This window comes from Geotrypetes seraphini, chromosome 11 (genome assembly GCF_902459505.1).
Source record: "Geotrypetes seraphini chromosome 11, aGeoSer1.1, whole genome shotgun sequence".
Lineage (NCBI taxonomy): Eukaryota > Metazoa > Chordata > Amphibia > Gymnophiona > Dermophiidae > Geotrypetes > Geotrypetes seraphini.
In genome coordinates, this window is record NC_047094.1 from 118,882,199 (window position 1) to 118,907,031 (window position 24,833).

General features: G+C 41.3%; 1 protein-coding gene and 1 long non-coding RNA gene across 5 annotated transcripts in view; one reads left to right on the top strand and one right to left on the bottom strand.

Annotated features, from left to right (window-relative positions):
* Nucleotides 1-18,517, top strand: part of PCIF1 (PDX1 C-terminal inhibiting factor 1) — a 104,529-nt gene extending 86,012 nt beyond the window's left edge. For 2 of the 3 annotated variants that reach the window (XM_033914503.1, XM_033914504.1), the window contains exon 16: nucleotides 17,517-18,517. In XM_033914503.1, coding sequence (XP_033770394.1) covers nucleotides 17,517-17,769 — 253 coding nt within the window. In that variant the 3' untranslated portion in view covers nucleotides 17,770-18,517. Of the gene's footprint in view, nucleotides 1-15,682; nucleotides 15,773-17,516 lie in introns of all 3 variants that reach the window. The other variant, XR_004536468.1, reaches the window with a different exon arrangement.
* LOC117345610 overlaps nucleotides 1-24,833 on the bottom strand; it is a 66,570-nt gene that overhangs the window by 34,944 nt on the left and 6,793 nt on the right. Inside the window, exons 2-3 of one of the 2 annotated variants that reach the window (XR_004536471.1) lie at nucleotides 2,634-2,692; nucleotides 2,490-2,523 (exon numbers count right to left, since the gene is read on the bottom strand). This is a non-coding gene — a long non-coding RNA (uncharacterized LOC117345610). Of the gene's footprint in view, nucleotides 1-2,489; nucleotides 2,693-24,833 lie in introns of both variants that reach the window. The other variant, XR_004536469.1, reaches the window with a different exon arrangement.

Below are 24,833 nucleotides of genomic sequence, written 5' to 3' on the forward strand. Positions count from 1 at the left end.
TGAACTGCCAATGCTATTTCCATTTTAAACATATGACATACTGAATTCCACCAGAAACAATAATTCAACCTTGTACAATCTTTCCAGTTATACGTTTGTTTGTTGAATGGCAACTCCTGTCAATATCATCAAAAGCTTATTATTATTAGCATATATTTGAGGCTTAGCTCTCATCAGCATGCCAAATAAAATTGGTTACTGAGTTTGTGTGAATGTAAAGTGTACTTGAGGTAGCCAATTCTCAGAACTCGGTAGGATGTTTTTTGCCTCATAAATGAAGTGGTGGCTTTGTGGAAATTAAATAAGAAATTTACAGTAAAATGCTTATATACTAGCTGCAAAACAAAATGTAATTTTTAATTGAAGGTATTTTCTATGCTTCAGCCTGTCGGAATAACCTGAAGTAGGCAGCATGGATAATAAACTTGACAAGAGGAAAATGGTCTCTTTAGCATCATTATTCTAGTATTATTTTAAGTCAGTTTTAAAAAAAGTCAGAACTAAAAAATATTTCTATGGAGTCTGGTGGGAGGAAATGATTAGATTTAAATGTTATAAATGACTTAGGTGGCTCATGGGTTAATACTTAATTGTGAGCTATATTTTATGAAATTGTGGTGAATTTCTAAATACAAGTGGTGCCTCACACAACGAACTTAATCCGTTCCAGGAGCAAGTTTGTTATGTGAAACGTTCGTTGTGTGAAACGCGTTTTCCCATAAGAATACATGTAAAACAAAATAATTCGTTCTGCAGCCCTACATTTCCCTCCCTCCACCTCACCTTATATGCAGAGTTTGCCAGCTTTCTTTTTCACCCAGCCGCACGCTTTCAAAAAGCTGTGCACGCGCAGCTGCTGAAGTTGATCAATGTTCTCCTCTCCTGCAACTTCCGGTTTCCGGTTGCGTCAGAGGAGAAGATTGAACAACAGAGCATGCGCGCATGTGCTGCTCTTTGAAAGTGTGTGGCTGGCCGAAAAAGAAAGCCGGAAAACTCGGCATCTAAGGTAAGGTGGAGGGAGATGATGGAACACTGCATTCAGACAGGAGGGTGCTGCTGTTCCCAGCTCACATTAGGAAGCGGCGAGAGTAGTTCTGCCCCCCCCCCCCCGGGCCCCTCGGGCGACTTCGTTGTGTGAAACGAAGTTCGTTATAGGGAGCAAGACAAAAAGTTCGTTATGCGCAGCGTTCGCTGTGCGAGGCGTCCGTTATGCGAGGCACCACTGTAGTAAACTTTTCTGCCAGTGTCACTGAGAGAACTGTTACATATTTACTCAGTCTTTAGTTCTGTTTTTAGTATAAAAAAAAGTGCAAGACTTAAGGCTCTTCATATTAGTCTAATATTCCTAGTTTTAATTAAACAACTGAGTCCAGCATCGAGAGGGGTGCCATCCAGTCTTTTGCATTATTGCATGCCAGTCACATTTAGGCACCCGTTACAGAATCGTGCTTAGTGGCACCTAACTTAAAACTTAGGCTTCTATGGGATGGGACTAGGTGAGGGCTGCTTTGCAATTGTGTGGAGTTGTTCTTTGGTTGTGATTGCTGCTTGTTCAGCAATTTGTATGCTGTAAGAGTTTCCTTTTATCCATATTGCAAAATTATAATAAACAGAATTATAAAAAAGCCAAAACTCAGGCATCTGTAATATAAGCCAGGGTTTTAAAGGCCTATGTTTTAGGCACCTAAATTCCTTACAGAATCGCCTCTTTCTCCACTCCTACTTTGGTGTTAGGCATGGTCCTACAAAATCTACCAATTTTTATTTTTCAATTATGAGCTTGTTAGAACGCAAAATTGAAGCCAATTTACCAATTAAGTTAGGCGCCTCTTATAGAATTTCCCCATGAGTATCACATATGATTATGTTCCAGTTGGCAAGAGGTTATATATGTGTTTGCTGCAAAGTGTCCTAGCTGTCAAGAATGAGTTCCTGGAGGAAAATTCTATATGCTATTGAGAGACATGGGGGAAGCTACTGCTTGGCCTGGTAGCATGGAATATTGCTGCTATTTAGGTTTCTGCCATGTACTTTGTGCCCTGTATTGGCCACTGCTAGAAAGAGGATACTGGGCTAGATGGACCCAGTTCTGATAATCTATTTTTAAAAAATGTAATTATTACCAGAATTTGAAGCTAAATTTGATGTAAGAGTTGTTTATTTTAAGTAACTAAAAAGGATTTTATATGACAGAAGCCTGTCACAAACATGCAGTTTTATGCTGGTTGTGTGATAGAACAGAAAAATATTTAGGTGTGCTCTATAGGGATTCTACATTATTTTTATTTTCTAGAAAAGCTAGATAAAAAGGAAAAACGCATACAGAAGGAAAAATTTAGGGACGTGAATTCTTTTGCTTAGTTTGGAAAGGCAGGAAGAAGATAACCTTGGAGGAGCAAAAGATAAGGTGCCTAACATATAGAAAAAAAGAAAATAAAGATAAGTGGTGTTTAAATATACCAAGATGACAACATGAAAGGTGCACTTACCTGAGCTTGAAAATTTGTCCTGAGAAGGTTTTCTCTGAAAGATAAGAACAGACCCTTTCTGTATTATTTTTAACGCGAAAACAAATGTAAATATTTAGTTTAATTTTGGGCAAATAGAAGTGACAGATATAATACGTATCTGACATTGTTTTGTCTTGAATTGGTTTGGGGCATATTTGAGAAACATCTTATGTTCTTCCTGTCTGTAAATGAAAAGTATAAGTTGGTTAACATTCAGTTGAACATCTTCTAATGATTTTTAAAATAGAAATTTTGAATATTTTACAGTTTTGTTCAATAAATCACAATTTATTTAAACCTTAGTCAGTTTCATTTATTTTTTTTTCCTTTGCATCTCAGGAAAAGTGTAATATCTTTTCTCTGAGTTTAAAATCTTTTTTTAGGTTACTTTCCTCCTGTTATTTTAGGAATTATAGGGTATGGTTAGTTTAAATTTATGTAATTTTTACCCTTAGAGGTCCTGCCTGAGGAATAGCTACTGTGATGTCTATAAGTAAAGTAAGGCAGGTGGTCAGCTCTTGGGGTGGGGTCACAATAAAACATGAATCATCACAAACATGAAATGAGGGAATCAGAAATACATCAGACTAACTTTTTTTTTATATAATTCTTTATTGATTTTCCATACTTCAAAAGTGCAATACATGAATATATAACACATAAAACATCAATTTAAGCACATCCACTTACAATTTTATATAACCACTCATTTTCTCCCACCCACCCCCACTCAATGATTATACAATAAAACTAACATTTGATCATCTATTCAGAATATATGCATCCAGTTTTGCCCAATAATTTGGAGCCGGTCATATAGCTCTGGTTTTTCATCAAACCTCCTTCATATTTATGATAGCAGTGTTTTCCCCAGAATTTTTTTCCAGCTGGGTGGCATGAAAAAGTATTTGGATGGGGCAGGACGGGATGGAGAAATTTGGTGGGGAAAATTAAATGTGTACTATTTTTATTAGTTAATTATTAATTATTTTCCAGTGTTCAATATGACTTCCTTTAAGGTTTGACACTTGTGCCAGAATATTTTTATTAAATTTAAGAAGTATCCAATTGTAGAAGTGAATAATTAGATATTTGCCCTCTTTCAAATGGTATAGAGCAGTGGTCTCAAACGCGCGGCCTGGGGGCCACATGCGGCCCGCCAGGTACTATTTTGAGGTCCTCGGTATGTTTATCATAATCACGAAAGTAAAATAAAATAGTTTCTTGATCATATGTCTCTGTAGCTATAAATTACAATATTATTATTTAGACTTAGCCAAAAGGAAAGATTTATAAACTATAAAGTTTTTTACCTCAAGTAAAATTGTCATGTCTTTAATAAGACATTAACTATTTTTTCTGCGGCCCTTCAAGTACCTACAAATCCAAAATGTGGCCCTACAAAGGGTTTGAGTTTGAGACCACTGGTATAGAGGTTTAAAAAAGGGAAATACGTTAATGAAATCATTAGGTTCAATCTAGCCATTTATTTTTGCATGAATTTAAACAACTAAAAAAAGAGATAAATATAGCTCATCCAGTAATACAACACCTCTAATAATGTTTTGATCACTAGGTTCCTTCCTGAGGTCTCACTGAGGATATGAAATAGATGCAATCCCCACTTCCAGACCTTTTCCACATAATTTATGGAGAGGTGTTACTGAGCCTTGAAGGAGACCTGTGTGATTGCACTACAGCAAAATAAAAAAAGTAGCAGATAAAGATCATAGTGAGAGCTAGGGCAAAACAGTTTAGGTAAAGATGCAGGTAATAATTAGCAATGTATTAAAAATATTTTATTTTTATTTGCTTATAATGTCATTTGAAAGCTGCCTTAATTTTTTATAGTGTGTGTGTGGGACAACATCTATGTCAATAGTAAAGTTAGAATAGGGTCATTAAATCCAGTGGCGTACCTAGTATATATGACAGCCAGTGCTGATCATTTTTTAACAACCCCCTCCTCTATATAAAATAGATATTTTAGTAATAATCCATGAGCCACATAACAAGGGTGCACCTAGGAAAAGGCAGCATCTTAAACACTGCAGTGAGCACTAGAACACCAACACACGCATTGTAAAACTAAACAAGCCAGATCCCACAGTCAATTGATCCTGCAGTCAATGCCAACTGAAAAATATGTCCTTTTCATACACACAGAACAGAGATACACCCTCGCCCAATATGGAATAACCACAAACTAAAAATAGAAATATGTAGACAAAAGTTAAACTGAACCGCCAAGAAACCAGACTCTGCATACAATGCAACACCACAGAAACAGTGACACATGTCCCCTATTACTGTGCAAAATATAAAGACAGTAAATGTAAATTTGAAAAAACTGATACATAACAATCACCACTTTACAAATTAACAAATAAAAATAAAACAAATAAGAAATAAGAAAATACCATTTTATTGGACTAATCCATTTTTCAATTAGCTTTCAGAGACCAAATCTTTCTTCAAGGCAGTATAGTATACTGCTGTTATGGTATCCTGTTCTGATCTGAGGAAAGGGGTTTAGTCCCCCTCCCCCCAAATTGCCTTATTTCCATTTCCTATTTATAGACTTGTATCAATACAGTTACAACGGTACTTGATTCTACGTAAAGCATCAAAAAAATTTTCTACCTTTTGTTGTTTCTGCTTTAATCATCTTCTCTTTGCTCTCTTCTCTCTCCCTTCCATGCAGCATCTGCCCTCTCTCTTTGCCCCTTCCACCCAGCCTCTGCCCTCTCTATACCCCTTCCATCTACTGTCCACCCTCTCTGCCCTTTCCATCCAGTGTCCGCCTTCTTTCTATGTCCCTTCAATAAACTGTATATTCTGTGCCGTTTCTCTGCTTTGTACATGATTCATTTCAGCTTCACCTTCTCTCCATTTTGTTGTTTCCACCCTCTTCCCTATGCTCTGGCATTTCTCTTCTCCTTTCTACTCCACCCCATGGTCTGGCATCTCTAACTCCTTCCCTTCCTTCCCCCCATGGTCTGGCATCTCTCCCCCTTCCTCCTTGCTCTGGCACCTCCTCTCCTTCCTTTCCCTCTGGTCTGGCATTTCTCTCCTTAGTTTCCCTTCCCTCCCCCATAACCTGGCATCTCCACTCCTTCTTTTCTATCCCTCCCTCCTTACTCCTGGTTTGGCATCTGTCTCACCCCCCCATACGTCGTGACATCTCTCCCTCCCCCTTCATGGTCTGGTATCGCCTTTTCTTTCCCTCCCTCCCAAAGTCTTGGCATCTCTTTCCTCTCCTCTCCCTTCCCCCCCATTGGGTGCAGCAGCAGCATTTCTCTTCCCCCCCACTCCGTTGGTAGATTTGCTATAGACTAAGGCGGGAGATAGGTCAGCAACAGAGAGAAGCTTACAACTTGTTGCTCTTGCTTGCTTCGGGTCTTCATCACTGCTGGGTCCTGCCTTCGTGGAAAAAGAAAGTAGGCAGGACCCGGCAGTGAGGAAGGCCTGAAGCAAGCAAGAGCAGCAAGTTGTAAACTTCCCTCCCTGCCCTATCTCCTGCCTTAGCCTGTAGCGAATCTATTTATTGGACCTGCTTTATTCCTCTTAGGCACCTTCTCCCTCCTGTCTCTTAAGCACGCAGCTGCTAGCTTCCGTCTCTCCTCTTTCTGATTGGTTCTCCTGCACAAAGCAAAACCAATGTCCTGCAGAAACAGATCTGCAAGCAGTGGCCAGCCTGTCTCGTGGGATCAGTGGCAAAATAAAAGCAAAAACGACATTGGGGTTCTTCTGTTTCACAGCCCCTGCCTCCAACTGTGACTGTAAAAACCAATCAGCAGTAGGAAAATTTTTTTAAAAATAAAGCTGAAAAAGTCAGGCTGAGGTAAATTTGCGACCAAGATGACAACCGGGTACTCACTTAAATTAGCCGGGTGGAGCGCTAGGGAGAACACTGAGACAGTTTTCCACCAGTACTGCAAAGTAAGATTAGATGAACAAGTTTTATAACTACAATTAGTAATAGATTGACTAGTCCTCCTATCAGATTTAGGCACACAAGTTAGCAGCTTCCAAATATAAGCTAGGGGTTCTTGAAGTTCAGATGCCTTAGACATGCGAGACCAAATGTGCACCAATACTCCGTAAAGAAACACTTGCTTCTTGTGTGTCCAACATCTGTTTTCTTGGCACCAGTCAGAGGAATCCAATAACTCTTATGCAACAGAAAATAGTGATGCAGATCTCAATATTTTAAATACTGATTTCCAAATTTTATCCCAGCATAAATCAACCCCCCACATAACCCAATTCCCTTTCCCAAACTTTGGCAAGACCTGAGAAAGATATCCTTTTGTGTAAATGTATACATAATTATAAAAAAGTGAACTAGTGTGGGGAACTGAGGTTAACCTGTACTGCCCGATCCAATTTCACAATTTGGGAAAATTAGACCACTGTGTAAAAAGTGAATGACACAATTGCATCCAGCAGAAATACTGGGCAGTGGGGAGACCATAGCTGTTCTGTAAGGCTAGGAAGGAATACTGTCGAATATAAACCTAGATTTTTGGACAAAAAAATGGCCCAAAAATGGGGATCTCTGTTTATATTCAAGTCGTCCCCCTCTCAGACCCGGAGCCTACCTTAAGCCCTGCTGGTCCAGTGTTGAGCCAGGACAAGAGTGATCCTCTTTGGCTCCTGCCCTGTGTAATCTCATTACTCAAAATGGCTGACACAAGTCAACCTTTCTCCCCCCCCCTTTTTTTTTTGTTTGGGGGGATTATCTCAGTTTATTTTCAGATGGGTTTATATATGAGTATATGCGGTAATCTCTGGCACCCCTGGCACAAGTTGATAAAAAATACCTCAAAAATTCCATCGTTGCTACCTCTAATAGTTATGAACTTTCTTACTGATTTGAATGTGTGGATTATACCATACAGATATACTCAGTCTGTCTTCAGTATCAAGGATTGAATCCATTCCCCAAATGCCATAAGTGGCCTGTATTATCAATGACTCCAATAGTACAGTATGGTAAACAAAGCTCAGTGTATGGCATATTAGGAATGCTGCCATTTCCTCTCACAGCTGCATTTTGCTGCCTGAAAGCACAGAAATATTAGCCATTTTGGATGTGGTTGCTCGGCCTAACTAAAGCACTCAAAGACCCACCGGAGTCACACTTAGAAGAGCTGAGCTCCTGGAAGGAGACCCATTTTACCCTGAATTTGTTTTATTGCTGCATAGGGCAACCTTGTTGGAAAAGGTTCAGAAAAACCAACAGCAAGCTGGAAGTGGTAAGGGTTTAGAGGAGCCTAATCGCCCCAAAAGACTGTAACTTGATCCACTAATCAGCTGGGATGCACAGGCAGTAATGTCAATAGGATCCTCAGACTGGGGGATATGCCACCAGTATGGTGTCTAGGAAGGTCTTTAGAAATTGATCTTCTGATTCTTCTATGGTCATTTCAGTGGGATGAACTTGCTAATATTTTTGCTTAGTCCTTAGAAGCCATAACCATCTTGGACACCTCCATGTTACAGTATGGGTCCACAGGAGACCTGTCCGGGAAGGAACTTGGAAGCCTCCGAAGGTTTTTCCTATCCCTTAGGAGGTTTGGGTCATAATATCTGTGGTGTGGGACGCTCCATAAGCTAGGCTTAAGCTTGGAAAAGCTAAGGGTAAGCTGTATGTCCAAGGGCAAGTTGAAGTAGCCTAAGATGTCTGCAATTTCAAAGAAGGCTACCCTTTTGAGAGGGACATAGCCTTGAAATATGTTCAGGCCTTTGAGGTGGCAGCCTTAGGTCTTCAGGAAACAGTTTGTAGAGCTTATGTTTCCAGAGGTTGCCTTTGGTGGATTCAGCATTACTACTTGAAGCCAATAGAAAAGGTTGATGTGATCCTAGAAGGCAGCTCCTTAAAAAGACTAGGCTCTTGTATGTGATTGATGCTTTTTATGATCTTATTTTAGTTTTGGTCAAATTGGTGGTAGTCTCAGTCTCTGCATGAATATATCTCTTGCTTCAAAACTGATCTGCAGAGATGGCTTCTTAGACTCATCTCAGTAGGCTTCCCTTTTGGAGAAATTTGGCAATGGCTTAAACCAGAAAAAGCTCATAAAGGATTTATGAGAGCCCAGAACTTGATGCTCTTCAGAGGGCTTCTTCATTATTTCCAATTGGATGAAGTTTCAAACCATTAAGTGGCATAGGCCAGGAGGATCTGGTTCTCTTTAGTGTTCCAGGTTTCAATCAAAGTCATTGGTCTTTTGTACCAATATGAGGTTCAGGTACCTCAAAGGATTGCACAGTGGAGAACCTGGGAGGTTACAGAAGATATTACAAATTATGACTGATCAGTGGGTTTTGGATGAAATAAGATTAGGATATAGGTTGGAGTTTTCCCATTGCCTTGTCAGGCTACCACCAAAATTCTGGTAGTTTGGGGCAGTGGCGTGGTTTCTGTTCCTAGAGACCCAGTGAGTTACAGGTCAATATTCAATTTACATTATTTTGCTTAAGGGTCCTTTCAACCAATTTCAGATTTGAAAAGTGTAAAACCTGCTCTAAAGTTATTGCATTTTCAGATGGAAATGCTGTAGTCAGTTTGCCATTGTGAGTTTCTCACTTTCTTAGTGTCTTAAGTTTTACAGTAGGATGTGAGAAACCAGGCTTGGCAAGCCTGGATACTTTGCTTCTACCCTGGCCTTGAGCAGGTTCGCTAAATGTTTCTGCCTTGGCCCTTGCAGGGTTGGGTGTTACAAAGGATTTCCCAGTATCTAAGGTTGGTCATCTTGGTAATGCTAGACTAGGCCACAAGGATGTGGTATCCCAATGGTTATTTTGAGGTAAGGAAATCTTTCAAGCTTCTGCAGGGGAGAGGTTTTTTTTTTGACTTATGGTCTGACCCTTGAAAGGTCACATTAGACAGAAGGGTTATGCTGAAGATATATTATTACAACTCTTCTTCAAGTATGGAAGAGATCTACCTTTCTAGCATGGATGAGAGTTTGGGAAGTCTGAGTCTTGGCATTCTTAGATCAATGCTGCTCTACTTCAAGCATTTGTGACCCTCGATTTTCGTCTTTCTGTAAGAGATCATAAAAGGGGTTTCATTGTCGGTTTGTTAAAGGTGCAAATAGTGGCCTTTGTGTGTTTCAGAGGCTGTGTTTACCTCTCATCCTGATATGGTTCAGCGTCTCACTTACTTTGAGACATCTAGTTCAAGCAAGTTACCCAAATTGGAACTAGAACTTAGCCCCCCCCCCCCCCATGGATACACACAAGCAGACTATGTGAAACTCTCAAGAAGGCAATTCTGAACGAATGTCTTTTCTATCTTAAAAAAATGGAGCTCTCTTCACTGCTTGCACTCTCTTCACTGCCTAGCTCTGCGATTCACATTTGTCAGGGATAGTAAATGACCAGTCAATTACTTCAGCAAGGTGACTCTCGGAGCTGTGGACCTCTTTTTGTGTTTTATGAAAGCTGGGGTTTCAGTCTATAGAGAAGAGTGTGGTGATGAATTTTGAGTTTTAAGGCTTTTGGATGTGTGCAGGATGCTTGTGCATTACTTGGAGGTTGCTAATAGTTTAGGAGGTCAAATGGGCTCTTTGAGGAGTAAAAAAAAGGTTTGGTGGCTTAAAAAGTATATATTGCAGCACTGCTTGCTTCCAAAGTTAAGGGTGCATTTAACCAGAGGGATGGTGACCTCTTGGGCTAAATATCACACGATCAATCACCCTGGATTTTATTTGTAGAACTGCAGCTTGGTCTACTTTCCAGACTTTTGCTAAACACATATACTTGAATGTGAATGCTAGACAGAAAAGAGCCTTTGGGGTTTCTGAATCTCATCCACCGACAGGAGCTTTCCTTGAATCCGACCAGAGCAGTCCAGGTTCCCTTCCTGATCTGTGCTGCTGTTATTGGTTCCTGTTCTTAAGAAATTTTGTAATATAGTTTGTTACAGAAGTTGGAGCTGTATTTGTTGGACCCCCGAGGCTGTTGTTTTTTAGGAAAAAAAAAGATAGGCTTCTTGTTATTTTATTGTAAAACACTAATTTGATATCTTAAAACTGCTATGTTGTAGCTGCACTTTGCCTAATACAGGGCAGAGCTCAGAATTGATTGGTTAGCAGACATAACCCCACTGGTTCTGGACTGGTCTGGTAAGAATCAAGGAAATTAGCAGGTAAGAGCAAATTTCACCATATATTTTCCAGTATGTACAGTAGACTTCATAAACACACACAAAACTGTTCAAAAAGAGCATCACCAATCAAGGCTTTACATGTCATCTAGCCACACACACATGTATTTGTCAGCACTTATATGTATAAGTGCTGGATTTCACAAGATTGGGCAATTAAGAAGCTGAAGTAAATGTTTTTGAAGTGGTGTTGGATACCACTGAGGTACACACAATTGCCCCTCTCAATCACTGGTGGAGAACACAAGTGACACAAGTATTACATAAAATGACAGCAGATAAAAGTCAATATGGTTTATTGAGACTGCCCATTCATACATATACTATCCCTTAGAGGTCCTATGCCTTTTTGAACTCGGATACAGTCTTCATCTCCATCACCCTTTCCATAAGGTATTTTCTTAAATTACTCCTGAGTCTAGTCCCTTTCATCTTTATTCAAGAGCTTCCTTTCAGTAGAAAGAGACTTGCCTCCTGTGCGTTTATAATGGAGATATTTAAATACCTCTGCCATATCTCCCCTTTCCCCCCTTTCTTCCAAAGTATACATGTTGAGATTTTTAATACACCAACAAAACATTAGACATCTGTAAACAGGAAACAGCCCTTATAGGTCAGCTCTCTGAAACAGGAGCTAAGTAACATCTTTCCCTTTTCCATAGATGAAGCAGGACATTGATGTACTATTTACATAGTTTGTTTAAAACTTCAGGAGGATGCTTCACCATGGGCTTCTAACGTGTAACTTTCACAACTATCATACAGCTCCTTGCACTGTTTCTGACCCTTTGTAGTACAGAGTACAGCCTATGAGCTCACTGTGCCATGTAACTACCTTGTTTCCACGAAAATATGTTGATCCCACTAGGGCCTCCATCAGCTTCTTAATCACTGACTGTAGTTCTGGTTTTGTCTGCCTCTGCATATCACTAGCTGTTGCATCTTAGCATTAATCTGTCAAGAAATTATTCTTTATGTCCCAGATCAGTAATTTTACCAGCCAACATACAGCTCTCTGGCCTGACCTTAAACAATGTTGTACGAGGGTCAATTGAAAAGTCTCTAGCCTAATCAAGAAAAAACCCCAAACATTTTTTTGGAGAAAATGAAAATTATTTTTCAACAGTCTTCTTTTAACTCAATATATTTGCTCCAATGTTCTTCCAGACCTTTAGTAAAATACAAAACATCTAAATTGGAAAATAGCTATTTACAGCATCTATGATTGCAGAACCTGAAGAAAAATTTTCCCCAAACAGCCATTTTTTTAGGCTGAGAAACAAAGAACATAAAAACATAAGCAATGCCTCCGCTGGGTCAGACCTGAGGTCCATCATGCCCAGCAGTCCGCTCACGCGGCGGCCCAACAGGTCCAGGATCTGTGCAGTAAACCTCTATCTATACCCTTCTATCCCCTTTTCCAGCAGGAAATTGTCCAATCCTTTCTTAAACCCAAGTACTGTACTCTGCCCTATAACGTCCTCTGGAAGTGCATTCCAGGTATCCACCACACGTTGGGTAAAGAAGAACTTCCTAGCATTCGTTTTGAATCTGTCCCCTTTCAACTTTTCCGAATGTCCTCTTATTTTTATATTTTCTGAAAGTTTGAAGAATCTGTCCCTCTCTACTCTCTCTATGCCCTTCATGATCTTATAAGTCTCTATCATATCCCCTCTAAGTCTCCTCTTCTCCAGGGAAAAGAGACCCAGTTTCTCCAATCTCTCAGCGTATGAGAGGTTTTCCATCCCTTTTATCAAACGTGTCGCTCTCCTCTGAACCCTCTCGAGTAACACCATATCCTTCTTAAGGTACGGCGACCAATATTGGACGCAGTATTCCAGATGCGGGCGCACCATTGCCCGATACAATGGCAGGATAACTTCTACCGTCCTTGTTGTAATACCCTTCTTGATTATGCCTAGCATTCTATTTGTTTTCTTAGCGGCCGCTGCGCACTGTGCCGTCGGCTTCATTGTCATGTCCACCATTACCCCCAAGTCCCTTTCTTGGCTACTCTCATTCAATAATATCCCTCCCATTGTATAGTTGTACCTCGGGTTTCTGCTTCCCACATGCAATACTTTACATTTCTCAACGTTGAACTTCATCTGCCATCTCTCCGCCCATTCCCCCAAATTCAAATAGCAATTCATGCAATTTTGCCATTCTGATTGTTTATGTGAGCCAGTGCATTGTCTTGGTAGAAGAGAATATTCTTAGCCAAATGAGAACATTACATCTTGCCTTTGGCACTTAAGACATTGTAATAAGCCATCATAGCATTTGCCATTAATGGTTTTTCCATTTTCCAGATAGTCAATAAAAACTATCCTGTGGAAATCTCAAAAGATAGTCACCATCACCTTCCCAGCCGATAGAGCCATTTTCGCTTTCTTCAAAGTCAGTTCATTTCTTGTAATCCATTGTTTGGATTGTTGTTTTGTTTCATGAGTATAGTGATGAACCCAAGCCGCCTCCACAGTCACAAAACTCTGTAAAATGTCATTCTCATTGCACTTAAACGATTAATACACGTTTTTGGAATGTCCAGTTGAACTCATTTTTAGTCAATGGTTAGCAAACAGCACCAATCGCACACTCAACTTTCTCATGCCTAAATATTCACGTAGGATGGAGTGTACACTTGTTGCTGAAATGCCAGCAACCTCTGCTATCTCATTTAGGGTCAATCGGCGATCTTCCAGCACGATTCAGTGATCATCAACCAATTCATTGGTGGTTGCTGTTTTTGGACATCTGGAGTGTTCTTCATCAACAATACTTGTCCGGCCATGTTAAACTCAGCAGCCCAAGCTTTCACCGTTGAAAATGGAGATGCATCACCATACACTGCACCTAACTTAAATTTAATTTTGGTAGGTGATTTTCCTTCAAATGAAGGAATTTTATCACAGCGTAATATTCAATTTTGTCCATTTTTTATGAAGTGGAGCAGTTTACTTCAAAAGTTTGGTAAGACAAAACTAGAAGTTAGACTGACTTGAAAATCTAGCCGTAGATGTTTGTCAATGCCATGTGCTGAATAGCTTATAGAATTGTGATACTAATCTTGGTCAGGCTGGAAACTTTTCAGTTGATCCTCGTATTGCTGATAGCAGTAGAGTTACTTCTGCAAACTTGTCTGTATTTCCCTAACATACTCTTTGCAGAAGTATTAAACTACTAGTTGAATTCTGTCAATTTTTGTTCTCTGGCAGTAAGTTCGAGAGTTTAATTACACATTGAATAAAGAAATATTTTCATTGGTTTGTTTTAAATCTACTACTTAGTAGCTTCATCGTATGCCCCCTACCCTTTATACTCCACTCTGTATTTTATAGACTTCACCCTTGAGCTGTCTCTTCTCCAAGCTGAAGAGCCTTAGCCGTTTTAGTCTTTCCTAATAAGGAAGTTATCCCATCTCTTTTATCATTTTCATCACCCTTCTCTGTACCTTTTCTAATTCTGCTATATCTTTGAGATATGGTGACCAGAACTGCACATAGTATTTGAAGTGTGGCTGTACCATAGAGCAATGCAAACGCATTATAACATTTCCACTCATTTCCTGATAATTCCTAACATTCTATTTGCTTTCTTAGCTGCCACCACCGCATATTGAGCTGAGGGTTTCAATGTATCCTCGATGACACCTAGATCCTTTTTCTTGGCAGTGATTCCTAATGTAGAAACCTGCATCATGTAGCTATAGTTTGGCTTCCTCATTACTTTGCACTTGCTCACATTAAACATCATCTGCTATTTTGATGACCAGTCTTCCAAGGTCTTGCAATTTTTGCGATTTAACAACTTTGTGTTATCAGCAAATTTAATTGTCCTAGCTAGAGAATGTTCAGTTTGTCCCCGTCCCATCCCCGTGGGTTTTGTCGCTGTCCCTGTCCCATTCCTGTAAGCTCTGCCTTAACTGGTAACCGCCTAAGCCTCGAACACTTATGATTTAGAAGTGTTGAGGTTTGTGCAGATGAGGACGGAGCTTGTAGGAATGGGATGGGGAAAAATTTGTCCCCATGTCATTCTCTAGTCCCAGCAAACCCCACTATTTATTCTTCTTCATTGAGAATATTGACCATTTAAACCTACTCTGTTTTCTGTCTTTCAACCAGTTCTTCATTACCTCCTATCCCATGACTTTCTAATTTCCTCAGAAGTCCTTCATGAGGTACTTTGTCAAATGCCTTTTGAAAATCCAAATACACAATATTAACCAGTTCACCTTTATCCACGTGTTCATTCACCCCTTCAAAGAAATGCAGTAGATTGGTGAGGCAAGATTTCCCTTGACTGAATTCATGCTGGCTTTCTCTCATTAATCCATGTATATGTTCTGTCATTTGTTCTTTATAATAGTCTCTACCATTTTGCCTAACATCAATGTCAGACTCGCCAGTCTAATTTCCTGGATCATCTCTGGAGCCCCTTTTAAAGATCAGCATCACGTTGGCCACCCTCCAGTCTTCTAGTACTATGCTGGATTTTAAAGATTAATTACTAACAATAGCTCTGCAAGTTCATTTTTCAATTCTATCGGCACTCTCGGTAGACCATCTATCTGCTCCAGGTGAATTTGTCAAATTGACCCATTACATCTTCCAGTGTTAGTGATTTGTTTGAGTTTCTGTGGTTCATCAGCATTGAATACCATTTCTGGTACCGGTATCTCCCCCACATCTTCCTCGGTGAAGACTGAAGGAAAGAACTCATTTATTCTCTCTGCTATAGCCTTGTCTTCCCTGAGAGCCCATTTTAAACCACAGGCAAGTCCCCATGTGGTCTCTAAATTTAGAGGGTCAAAACTGGGTTTTATACATTTCAGACAAAGGCACACTGTTCTCTCCACCATTCATTACAAGTGTTCCCATGTTATGTTATCCTTTCAAGCATGCTTACACATCTATAACAGTATTATAGTATCATAAAAAATAGAACTGGATGGTACCTGAAGAGGTCATATGTTCATTTTCCTACACCGTTACAGGATCCACATTCCCTAAACTCTTCCAGTCATTGTTTTTCTGAGCTCGTATGAGAAAAACCTCCCACCATGACAGTTCTACCATCAGCCCAGGTAATTTATTCTAGCATTTCAAAAGCCTATTAATTGGAAAGTTCTTTCTGATAGCTAACATAAATCTTCTCTTTCAATTTAAGACTTTTCTCTTTTGTCCAGTCTCCAGTGACAATGGAGAACAAAGAGCACCATTATCCTTGTAGACACACATTAAACTTCTTGGGTGCTTACTCCTGGTGGAATTCTGTGCAAAAAATTTCAAAGTTCTGCACACAAATTCTGCAAGTTTATTTGGCAATATCCTTTGTAAAAAGCCCACCTTCATGAATTTTGGTTGATTTGTGTTCATAGTACTTCACTTTGTCTTTTAAGTTGTTGAAAACCTTTGTTCTATCTTTTGTACTCTTAGCAGTTTATTTAGGCTCCAGAGTCACTTTTTTTCTGCTTTTCTTGGTTTTTTTCTTAATTGTCTTCCCAGGATTGCCTGTTCATTTTACATCTGTCCTATTCAGCATCTCTCCTTCCTGTCTCTATCCTGAGCTTCTCCCCTTTGTAACCCTCTCCATTCCCATGCATCCATTATCCCTCTGTCAGTCACCCCTTTTCAAGCAAAGTCCCTGTGCCTAGCAATCCTTATGCTCCTGTCTCAATACACTCTCTTCATCAAGCTTCTTTTCTGTCCCTCTTTGTACTCAGCATTGCTTCAGTGTCCCCGTCGCTATCTTAATCCCCATGTAGGAGCTCTTTTCTCTGTCTCTTGCTGTGCAGTATCTTCCACCCTTGAGCCAGCCTCTCTCCCCTCAAGTCTGTATCTCTCACTTATCCCTCTCCAAGCCAGAATCTCTCTTCACCCACCCAAACACCCCAGCCAGCATCTCACACAATCTCTTCTAAGGGGAAGTCTAGCAGTACTTCTGACAGTGCACAAGGGGGCAGGAGCTCCCAGGGGGGCATCTATCTTGCTGGCTGCAGCTGGCCAGGCTCTAGGGGACCTTTCTGAGGGTGATTCTGATGATGATGGGTCTCTTATAAACAGAAAAACACAAGAGAAGGAATCGAAGTACACATCAAACAGCAGACTAAAAAGAGAGCACTAAGGCCCAGTACCTCTCACCCCTGCCCCCCACCAGCCAGCATCTCTCTCACCATCTGCCCCCCCCTCATCTCTCACTCTCTCTCCATTGTCCACTACCTCAGCGACATTGATTCTAGTCAATGGAGTCTGCTGCTGTCCCTGTAGACTTCCCTCTAGCGTGGTCCCGCAGAAGAAAGAGGAAGTGACATTATCAAAGGTGGGACTGCAATAGAGGGAAACATGCAGAATCCATGCAGACTGCCCAAAGTTGTTGCTGGTAGTGATTCAGAGAGGGAGTGCAGCCCAATACCAAATTCTACACAGATCTTGGGTAATTATGCATCCCTGGGGAATCCTGCGCAAATTCTGCATTGCGCAGTATTCCGCCAGGAGTTGGTGCTAAATGCATTTGACTTTTGGCCTCATGTTTTATAAATCCAGGATTCAGGTGTGTGTATAACTGCCTGTTTTCTTTACTATGCATTATATCCTATGCAGGAAGGAAAAATAGAAAAGCTGTAAAGCCAACAAGACTGATAAAACAGATCAATCCAACTACACCTACCTATCCATCTGGAGAGGAGGAATTAATCAGATGAGCTGTATAACTCTTCTTGCTGCCTTGTTTTTCTTTGAATTAGAGGTCTACTTTGAACGTTTTTTGACTATTGTACCCTATATGATTTGTATCCTATGACTGAGCAGAATCTCTGTTCTACTTTGCAGAGAGGAGATGTACTACAAAGCTGTACACAACACGGCCATCCTCTTCCTCCAGAATGATCCTGGCTTCACTAAGTGGCAGCCAACTCCAGAGCGACTGCAAGAGCTTACCACAGCTTACAAACACTCGGGGCGCACCCATGGAGCCTCTGGCTCCACTACTCCCTCATCCTCTGGGACAACAGACAAAGAGAAAGACAAGGAAAGGGAGACCAAACGGGAGGAAGGCAGCAGCCGGGATGTGGCACCTGTTTAGTCCACATCTCTGGAGGATTGAGGAATCATGGAGGCAACATTCAGGAATGAACTAAAGTGGAAACATGTACAGAGTAGAGGCACCCAGTGCTTTCCAGGCAGCTCTTAGCTATGAATCTGCAACTCTTCTCTTCCCTTACTTCGTACAGCATTGAGGGAAGGGAAGCCTCACTGGCTGATTAGCCTTGAATAGAGGAGAAACTGCTCCCACTCACTGCTAGCACACAAAGACCTATAGTGATATGTGCTTGGCATTGGGTAGACCAGCACCTTGCAACAGAAAGGCAAGTGGAGGCACCCCAGTGGACAGAAGGAAGGAAGATCAAGAACTGCAGCGATGGGCCCAGCTCTTGCCATCCTGCAGTATGTGCATTTGTATATAGTTCTGTGTGTAGCACCTGCGCCAGGCTGCAGAATTTCTGTATCTGTGACATTGCTGTTTTTTCCCCCGGATGTGCTAAGTCCCATTCTCCAACATTCTGCCATAGGCAGGAAATGCAAAGCAGGAGCTTTATTTGTGTGTGTGTGTGTGTGAGAGTGTCATTGGAAATGTTTGGCAGTCGTGATTTTTACCTCTGTTTTTAACCCTCTTTTTTGTTATCATTATTATTTTGTAATTAATTTAACACAGCTAACCATTTTATTACTTTTATCAAACAAAAAAAAGTATATTTTTGATTTCAGTTTCCTAATTATTGGGAAAAGTAAAACCAAGAAGGATTAAAATATGTTTATTTGTTGTCTAGTAATGTTGTGTTTGGATGTGTACCGTTAGGGTTGGTAGGTGGAAAAGCAAGAGAGGAGATGGCGAAAGGAGATTGAGAACCCTAGAAAATCCTGGCGTGGAAGAAGCAAACTTGAATCAAAAATTACAATGCGCCGGGGACACACCATGAAATTACAGAGCAGCACATTTAAACCAAATAGGAAAACATTTTTTTCCCTCACTGTATAGTTAACCTCTGGACCTCACTACTAGAGCAAAAAATAAAAGTAGCTGGGTTTAAAAAAGATTTGGACAAAGTCCTGAGTCCATAAACTGTTATTAAAATACAGAGACAATATGGTCTTTATTTTTCTATCGAGTCTGCCTAACCGTGCCATCTACAATCCCAGAGATCCAACATCCTTGGCCCAAGCTTTCTTGAATTCAGATGCACTTTTTGTCTGCACTGGGAGGTGATTTCACAAAAAGTATTTTCTGGTGCTACGGCCGAGTCCTTCAGTTGAAAAATTTGCTTCATGCAGATTTATACGATGTAGGTATGTAAACGTATCATATCCTCTCCTCCAAATTATACATACTGAGATCTTGAAATCTGTCCCCATATGCTGGGGATATTTATGGAAAGCAGCATAGAATCATGCTACTTTTTGAAATTCTGCCTGTTACTTGGGACCTGAACTAGCCACTGTTGGAAACAGGCTACTGGGCTGGATAGACCCCTTGATCTGGCTCAGTAGGGCAATTCTTATGTTCTGACTAGAGAAAAGGCAAGGGCTAAGCATTCATTTGTACCAACATAGCCCATGTCATGATCAAAACAAGCAAAAAAAACAACAAAACAACCCCTATGCAAGTTTGTTTTATTGTTTTCTGATCATGCATGCTATTTGCATTAGAGGGTGTCTGCTATGCATGTGGTATTGTGTTGCTCCCCTTTAAAAAAAAAATGGCCAAATGAAAAATTAATAAAACAAATATTCCTGGAAACGCCACCAAATGAACCTTTGCTGGCTGCTGTCCATGGATTGGCTCTCCCCTTATTTCTATCTATCGGTCCCAAAGCGGGAAGCCAACAGAATTTCTTTTTATGCAAAACACTAGATACTGCCTGTCCCTAGAAAATACACAGGAATGTGTGTCAGACAGGTGGGAAGTGATAATAATTCTACTGGTCTTCATTGTGCTTTTATAAAGCTAGAGTCTATATTTCAGGAAAGCTAGCATCTTAATTAAAAGCCAAGTTCCAGTGGTATAGTGAGGGTGAAAGGTGTCCCTGTGCGCACACGCCCCTTTTCTACTCCTGTACCTCCACAACATTCATAGCACAAGTAGCAACCCCAACCTGCTGCTCACGCCAGCTCTTCCTCTAATGTCACTTCCTAGGTGTGGGTCCAGGAAGTGACATCACAGGAAGAGCCGACGCTGGTGCGAGTAGTAGACTGGGGTTACTGCTCGCGCAATGAACATTAAAGAAGTATGGGCGCAGTAGTGCGGGGTCAGGGAAGGATGGGGGCTGGACCCCCCCTCCTTACAATGCCACTGCCAAGTTCAGTGAGCACAGGGAGGGTGAATTTTTGGAAGATAGCTGTATGTAATAGACATGGAAAGGGACCTGGGGAGACTAGGTTCTTGGCTAGTGTCATTTTAGATGAGTGGGTTACAACCCAGTGCTTACAAGCCTTGCAGAAGGAATCCCCTCCAGTGTCTAAATCCCACATACTTCACCGAGGGCTCTGCTGCCAGTTAGCACCAAAGTAAGCAATAGCCCCTTTTAGAAACAGATATGAAGAAGGGGTATGGGGAAATTAACCGAAGAACAAACTTATTCTGCTCTGAAATTATAACAATCAAAACAGTGCATCAAATACGCCAAACAGAAATATTAATGGAGCTCAGATAATACCCCAAAGCATCCTTTAAAGTCTGGCTGGCATCCAACTGTCAGGTTTGGATAAGAACATTTTGAGTGAGACAGCAGGCAGGTGCAGAAAATAAAAAAACCAGGGAGGGATCCAGAATGTCACATCTATCTATTAGAAAAGATAAGAATCTAATCTCTTTTTCTAGTGCAATTGGTGTATCAGTCTAGATGAGCGGGATGTACAAAAACAGACCCAGAAATCTAGGGCAGGACCACTGCACTGGCTCATAATAACTACTGAGGACCCAAAAGGCAGAGTCCTTCTGGCTGCCACATCCATTTTGTAAAATTTGGAAAATGTATGTAGAGAGGACTAAGTCGCTGCCCCACAAATCTTGGGGGAGACTGCCTGAGCCTCTGCCCATGATGAAGCCACGCTACTAGTCAAATGCGCCTTTACAGAAACGGGACTGTTTCCCACAATCAGTATATGCTGATGGAATGGACCTACAGATAGATTTGGAAATCATGGCTTTGGAAGCCAGTGCACCCCATCTAGTTGGATTTGTCAACACAAAACGATGATCAGATATTTTGAGCTCACCAACAAGTTTAGTTTTTTTTAGATATATCAGTGATAGGAAGAAGTGCAAAAGTGGCACAGTAAGACTCAATAGTGAAGGGGAGAAATATGTAGAAGCTGATAAAGAAAGGGCTTAACAAATATTTCTGTTCTGTGTTCACGGCTGAAGCACCAGGAGCAGGACTGCAAAAGACAAACACGAACAGGGATGGAGTAGTGGTAGACCCTGATCGATTTTCAGAGGAGCTAGCTAAATTAAAGGTAGACAAAGCAATGGGGTCGGATGGTATACATCTGAGGGTGCTGAAGAAACTTAGGGAAGTTCTTATGGCTTTGTCGATTGACCTTTTCAATGCTTCTCTAGAGTTGGGTGAATGTGGTCCCTCTACACAAAAGTGGAAGTAAGGAAGAAGTAGGGAATTACAGGCCAGTAATTTTGACTTCTGTGGTAAGCAAATTAATGGAAATGCTTTTAAAACAGAGAATGGTGAAGTTTCTGGAATCCGGTGGATTACAGGACCGAAGGCAACATGGATTCACTAGAGGTAGGTCTTGTCTTAAGAACATAAGAATAGCCTTACTGGGTCAGATCAATGGTCAGTAGCCCGTTCTCACAGTGGCCAATCCAGGTCACTAGTATCAGACAAATCTGATCAATTTCTTTGGGTAACTAGAGAATTGGATAGAGGGAGTGTGCCAGATGTGGTGTATTTAGATTTTAGCGAAGCCTTTGACAGTCTAATAAATAAACTGAGTGCCTTCGGGATGGGCCCCAAAGTGATGAGCTGGGTCAGAAACTGGTTGAGTGGAAGATGACAGAGGGTAGTGGTCAATGGAGATCGCTCTGAGGAAAGTGGTGTGCCTCAAGGTTCTGTTCTTGGGCCTGTTTTTTTTTTTTTTTACATTTTTATAAGTGATATTGCTGAAGGGCTGTCAGGTTCGATTTGCTTCTTTGCGGATGATACCAAAATCTGCAATAGAGTAGACATGTGAATAACATGAAGACCTAGCAAAGCTTGAAGAATGGTCTGAAATTTGGCAGCTAAAATTTAATGCTAAGAAATGCAAGGTCATGCATTTGGGCTGCAAAAACCCAAAGGAACATTACAGTTTAGGGCACAGGTGTCAAAGTCGGTCCTCGAGGGCCAGAATCCAGTCGGGTTTTCAGGATTTCCCCAATGAATCTGCATGAGATCTATTTGCATGCACTGCTTTCAATGCATATTCATTGGGGAAAACCAGAAAACCCGACTGGATTCCGGCCCTCGAGGAGGGACTTTGACACCCCTGGTTTAGGGAGTGAAGAACTTATGTGCATGACAGAAGAGCGGTGTGATTGTATGTGATGATCTTAAGGTGGCCAAACAGGTTGAAAAGGTGACGGCAAAAGTTAGAAGGATGCTAGGGTGCAATGGAAGAGGTATGGCCAGTAGGGAAAAGGATGTATTGATGCCCCTGTATAAGACTCTTGTGAGACCTCATTTAGAAAATTGTGTACAATTCTGGAGGCTGCACATTCAAAAAGATATAAAAAAGGATGGAGTCGGTCCACAGGAAGGCTACTAAAATGGTGCCTGGTCTTCGTCATAAAGCATATGGGAACAGACTTAAAAGATCTCAATATGTATACTTTAGAGGAGAGGAGATATGATGAGACGTTTTAAATACCTATGTGGCATAAATGCGCACGAGTTGAATCTCTTTCATTTGAAAGGAAGCTCTGGAATGAGAGGGCATAGGATGAAGTTAAGAGGTGATAGGCTCAGGAGTAATCTAAGGAAATACTTTTTTACAGAAAGGGCGGTAGATGGGTGGAACAGTCTCCTGGAAGAAGTGGTGGAGACAAACTTGTGTGTCTGAATTCAAGAAAGTGAAGGATAGGCAAGTGCGATCTCTTAGAAAGAGGAAGAGATAATGGTTACTGTGGATGGGCCATTTGGCCTTTATCTGCCATCATGTTTCTATGAGTTCATGCTATCGGAGAAGCACCCTTTTAACATTCAACTTCTTCAGAATCTGGTCCTTTTTCTTGGAACCTGTTGACTGTAACACTGGCAATCTGACTTCCTGATTGACATGGAACGTCAAAACCACTTTCTGCAGAAAGGAAGAGATGGTGCGCAGAGACTCCAGCTTCAGTAAATTTAAGGAAAGGCTCTCTGCAGGAAAGAACTTGTAACTCTGAAACTCTTCTCGCTGAGATAATGGTTACAAGAAAAACTGTCCTGAGTGTAAGATCCATCAAGGATGTTTCCTTCAGTGGCTCGTATGGAGCTTGGCTGAGACCCTGTAAAACCATGTTAATATCCCGAGTGAATGAAGGTTTTAGTGGGGGCCTGATAAGCAGTGCTCCCTTAAGGAATCTGGCTATGACCAGATGAGATGCCAGTGGAGATCTACAGTCTAAAACCCTAAAACAAGAGATCCATTACTTGGATTCTAAGGAATGCCACTGTAAACCCTTGTCAAGGCTGGCCTTGAAGAAGGCTAATACCACAGAGACTAACACCTCGCACTCAAGAGCCATGCCTTAAGAGCAAAACGATCCGGATCTTCTATGGCCACTGGACCATGAGAAAGAGGTATGGTTGCACTTGTAGCCTGAGACTGGAACCTGTCTGAAGATGCACGAGATCTGCATATCATGGTCTGTGCGGCCAATCTGGAGACACGAGAATGACCTTTCCCCGATGGCTTCTGATCCCGTGGAGGATCTTTCCTATCATGAGCCAAGGAGGGAACACGTACAGCAGCTCGCTTTGTAGGCATGGCTTGGACCTTTGACTGAAGAATCTGTCCACCTTCTTGTTTTGTGCTGTTGTCATGAGGTTTAATGTCGGATGACCCCCACCCACTAACAATGGTTTGAAAGGCTGATGCGGACCCCACCAGCAATAAAGACTAGCATCAGTCGTCAGTATCATGTGAGACTCTATGCGGAGAGAAAGACCTCTGGATAACTGCTAATCACTTATATAGCGCCAAAAGGTGTATGCAGCGCTGTACATTTTTGACATTTATAGTCAGTCCCTGCTTGGAAGAGCTTACAATCTAACTTGGACAGCCATGACATATAGGGTTGGGGATGCAGAACCCAAGGTGAAAGGAGTTAGGAGTTGGGCTCCACAAATAGGTGGGCTTTTAACGACTCTGGCCTAAGCCACCACAGTGGACTCTTGTGCCCTTCCGCCTTCCAGGCTAATTGTGATTGGAGAGGGTCCTGAGGTGACCAATGCACTAGCAGTGCACTCTATGATGCAGGTGAGCAGCTCTGGCCCACAGAAATACCTCTATGGTTGCTACCATGGAACCTAGTACCTATAGGTAATGCCATGCCATAGACAGTGGCTGTGCCAAGATTTCTAAGATCTGGTTTCTGAGCTTCAGTTTGCATAATGTGGCAAAAAAAAACTGGGCCCTCTATTGGGTTGAGCTGAACCCCCAAATACTCTGGATTTTGAGTTGGCTTCCAAGTGGCTGTTTTTTAAATTTATAATCCACCCCAAATCCTGCATGAATTGGACTACCCGAGACATCAACATTCCATCATGGATAAGAACATAAGAATTGCCACTGCTGGGTCAGACCAGTGGTCCATCGTGTCCAGCAGTTCACTCACGCGGCGGTCCTTAGGTCAAAGACTAGTGCCCTATTTGAGTCTAGCCTTACCAGCATACGTTCTGGTTCAGCAGGAACTTGTCTAGCCTTGTCTTGAATCCCTGGAGGGTGCTTTCCCCTATAACAGCGTTCCAGATTTCTACCACCCTCTGATCAGCCAAACATTCAAGTATGGATAAATAAGTAAGCCTCTGTCAAGTCTAGAGAAGCTAGAAAATCGCCTGGAGCTATCAAGGTGATGAATGATCATGCCATTTCCATTGGGAATCTGGGAAC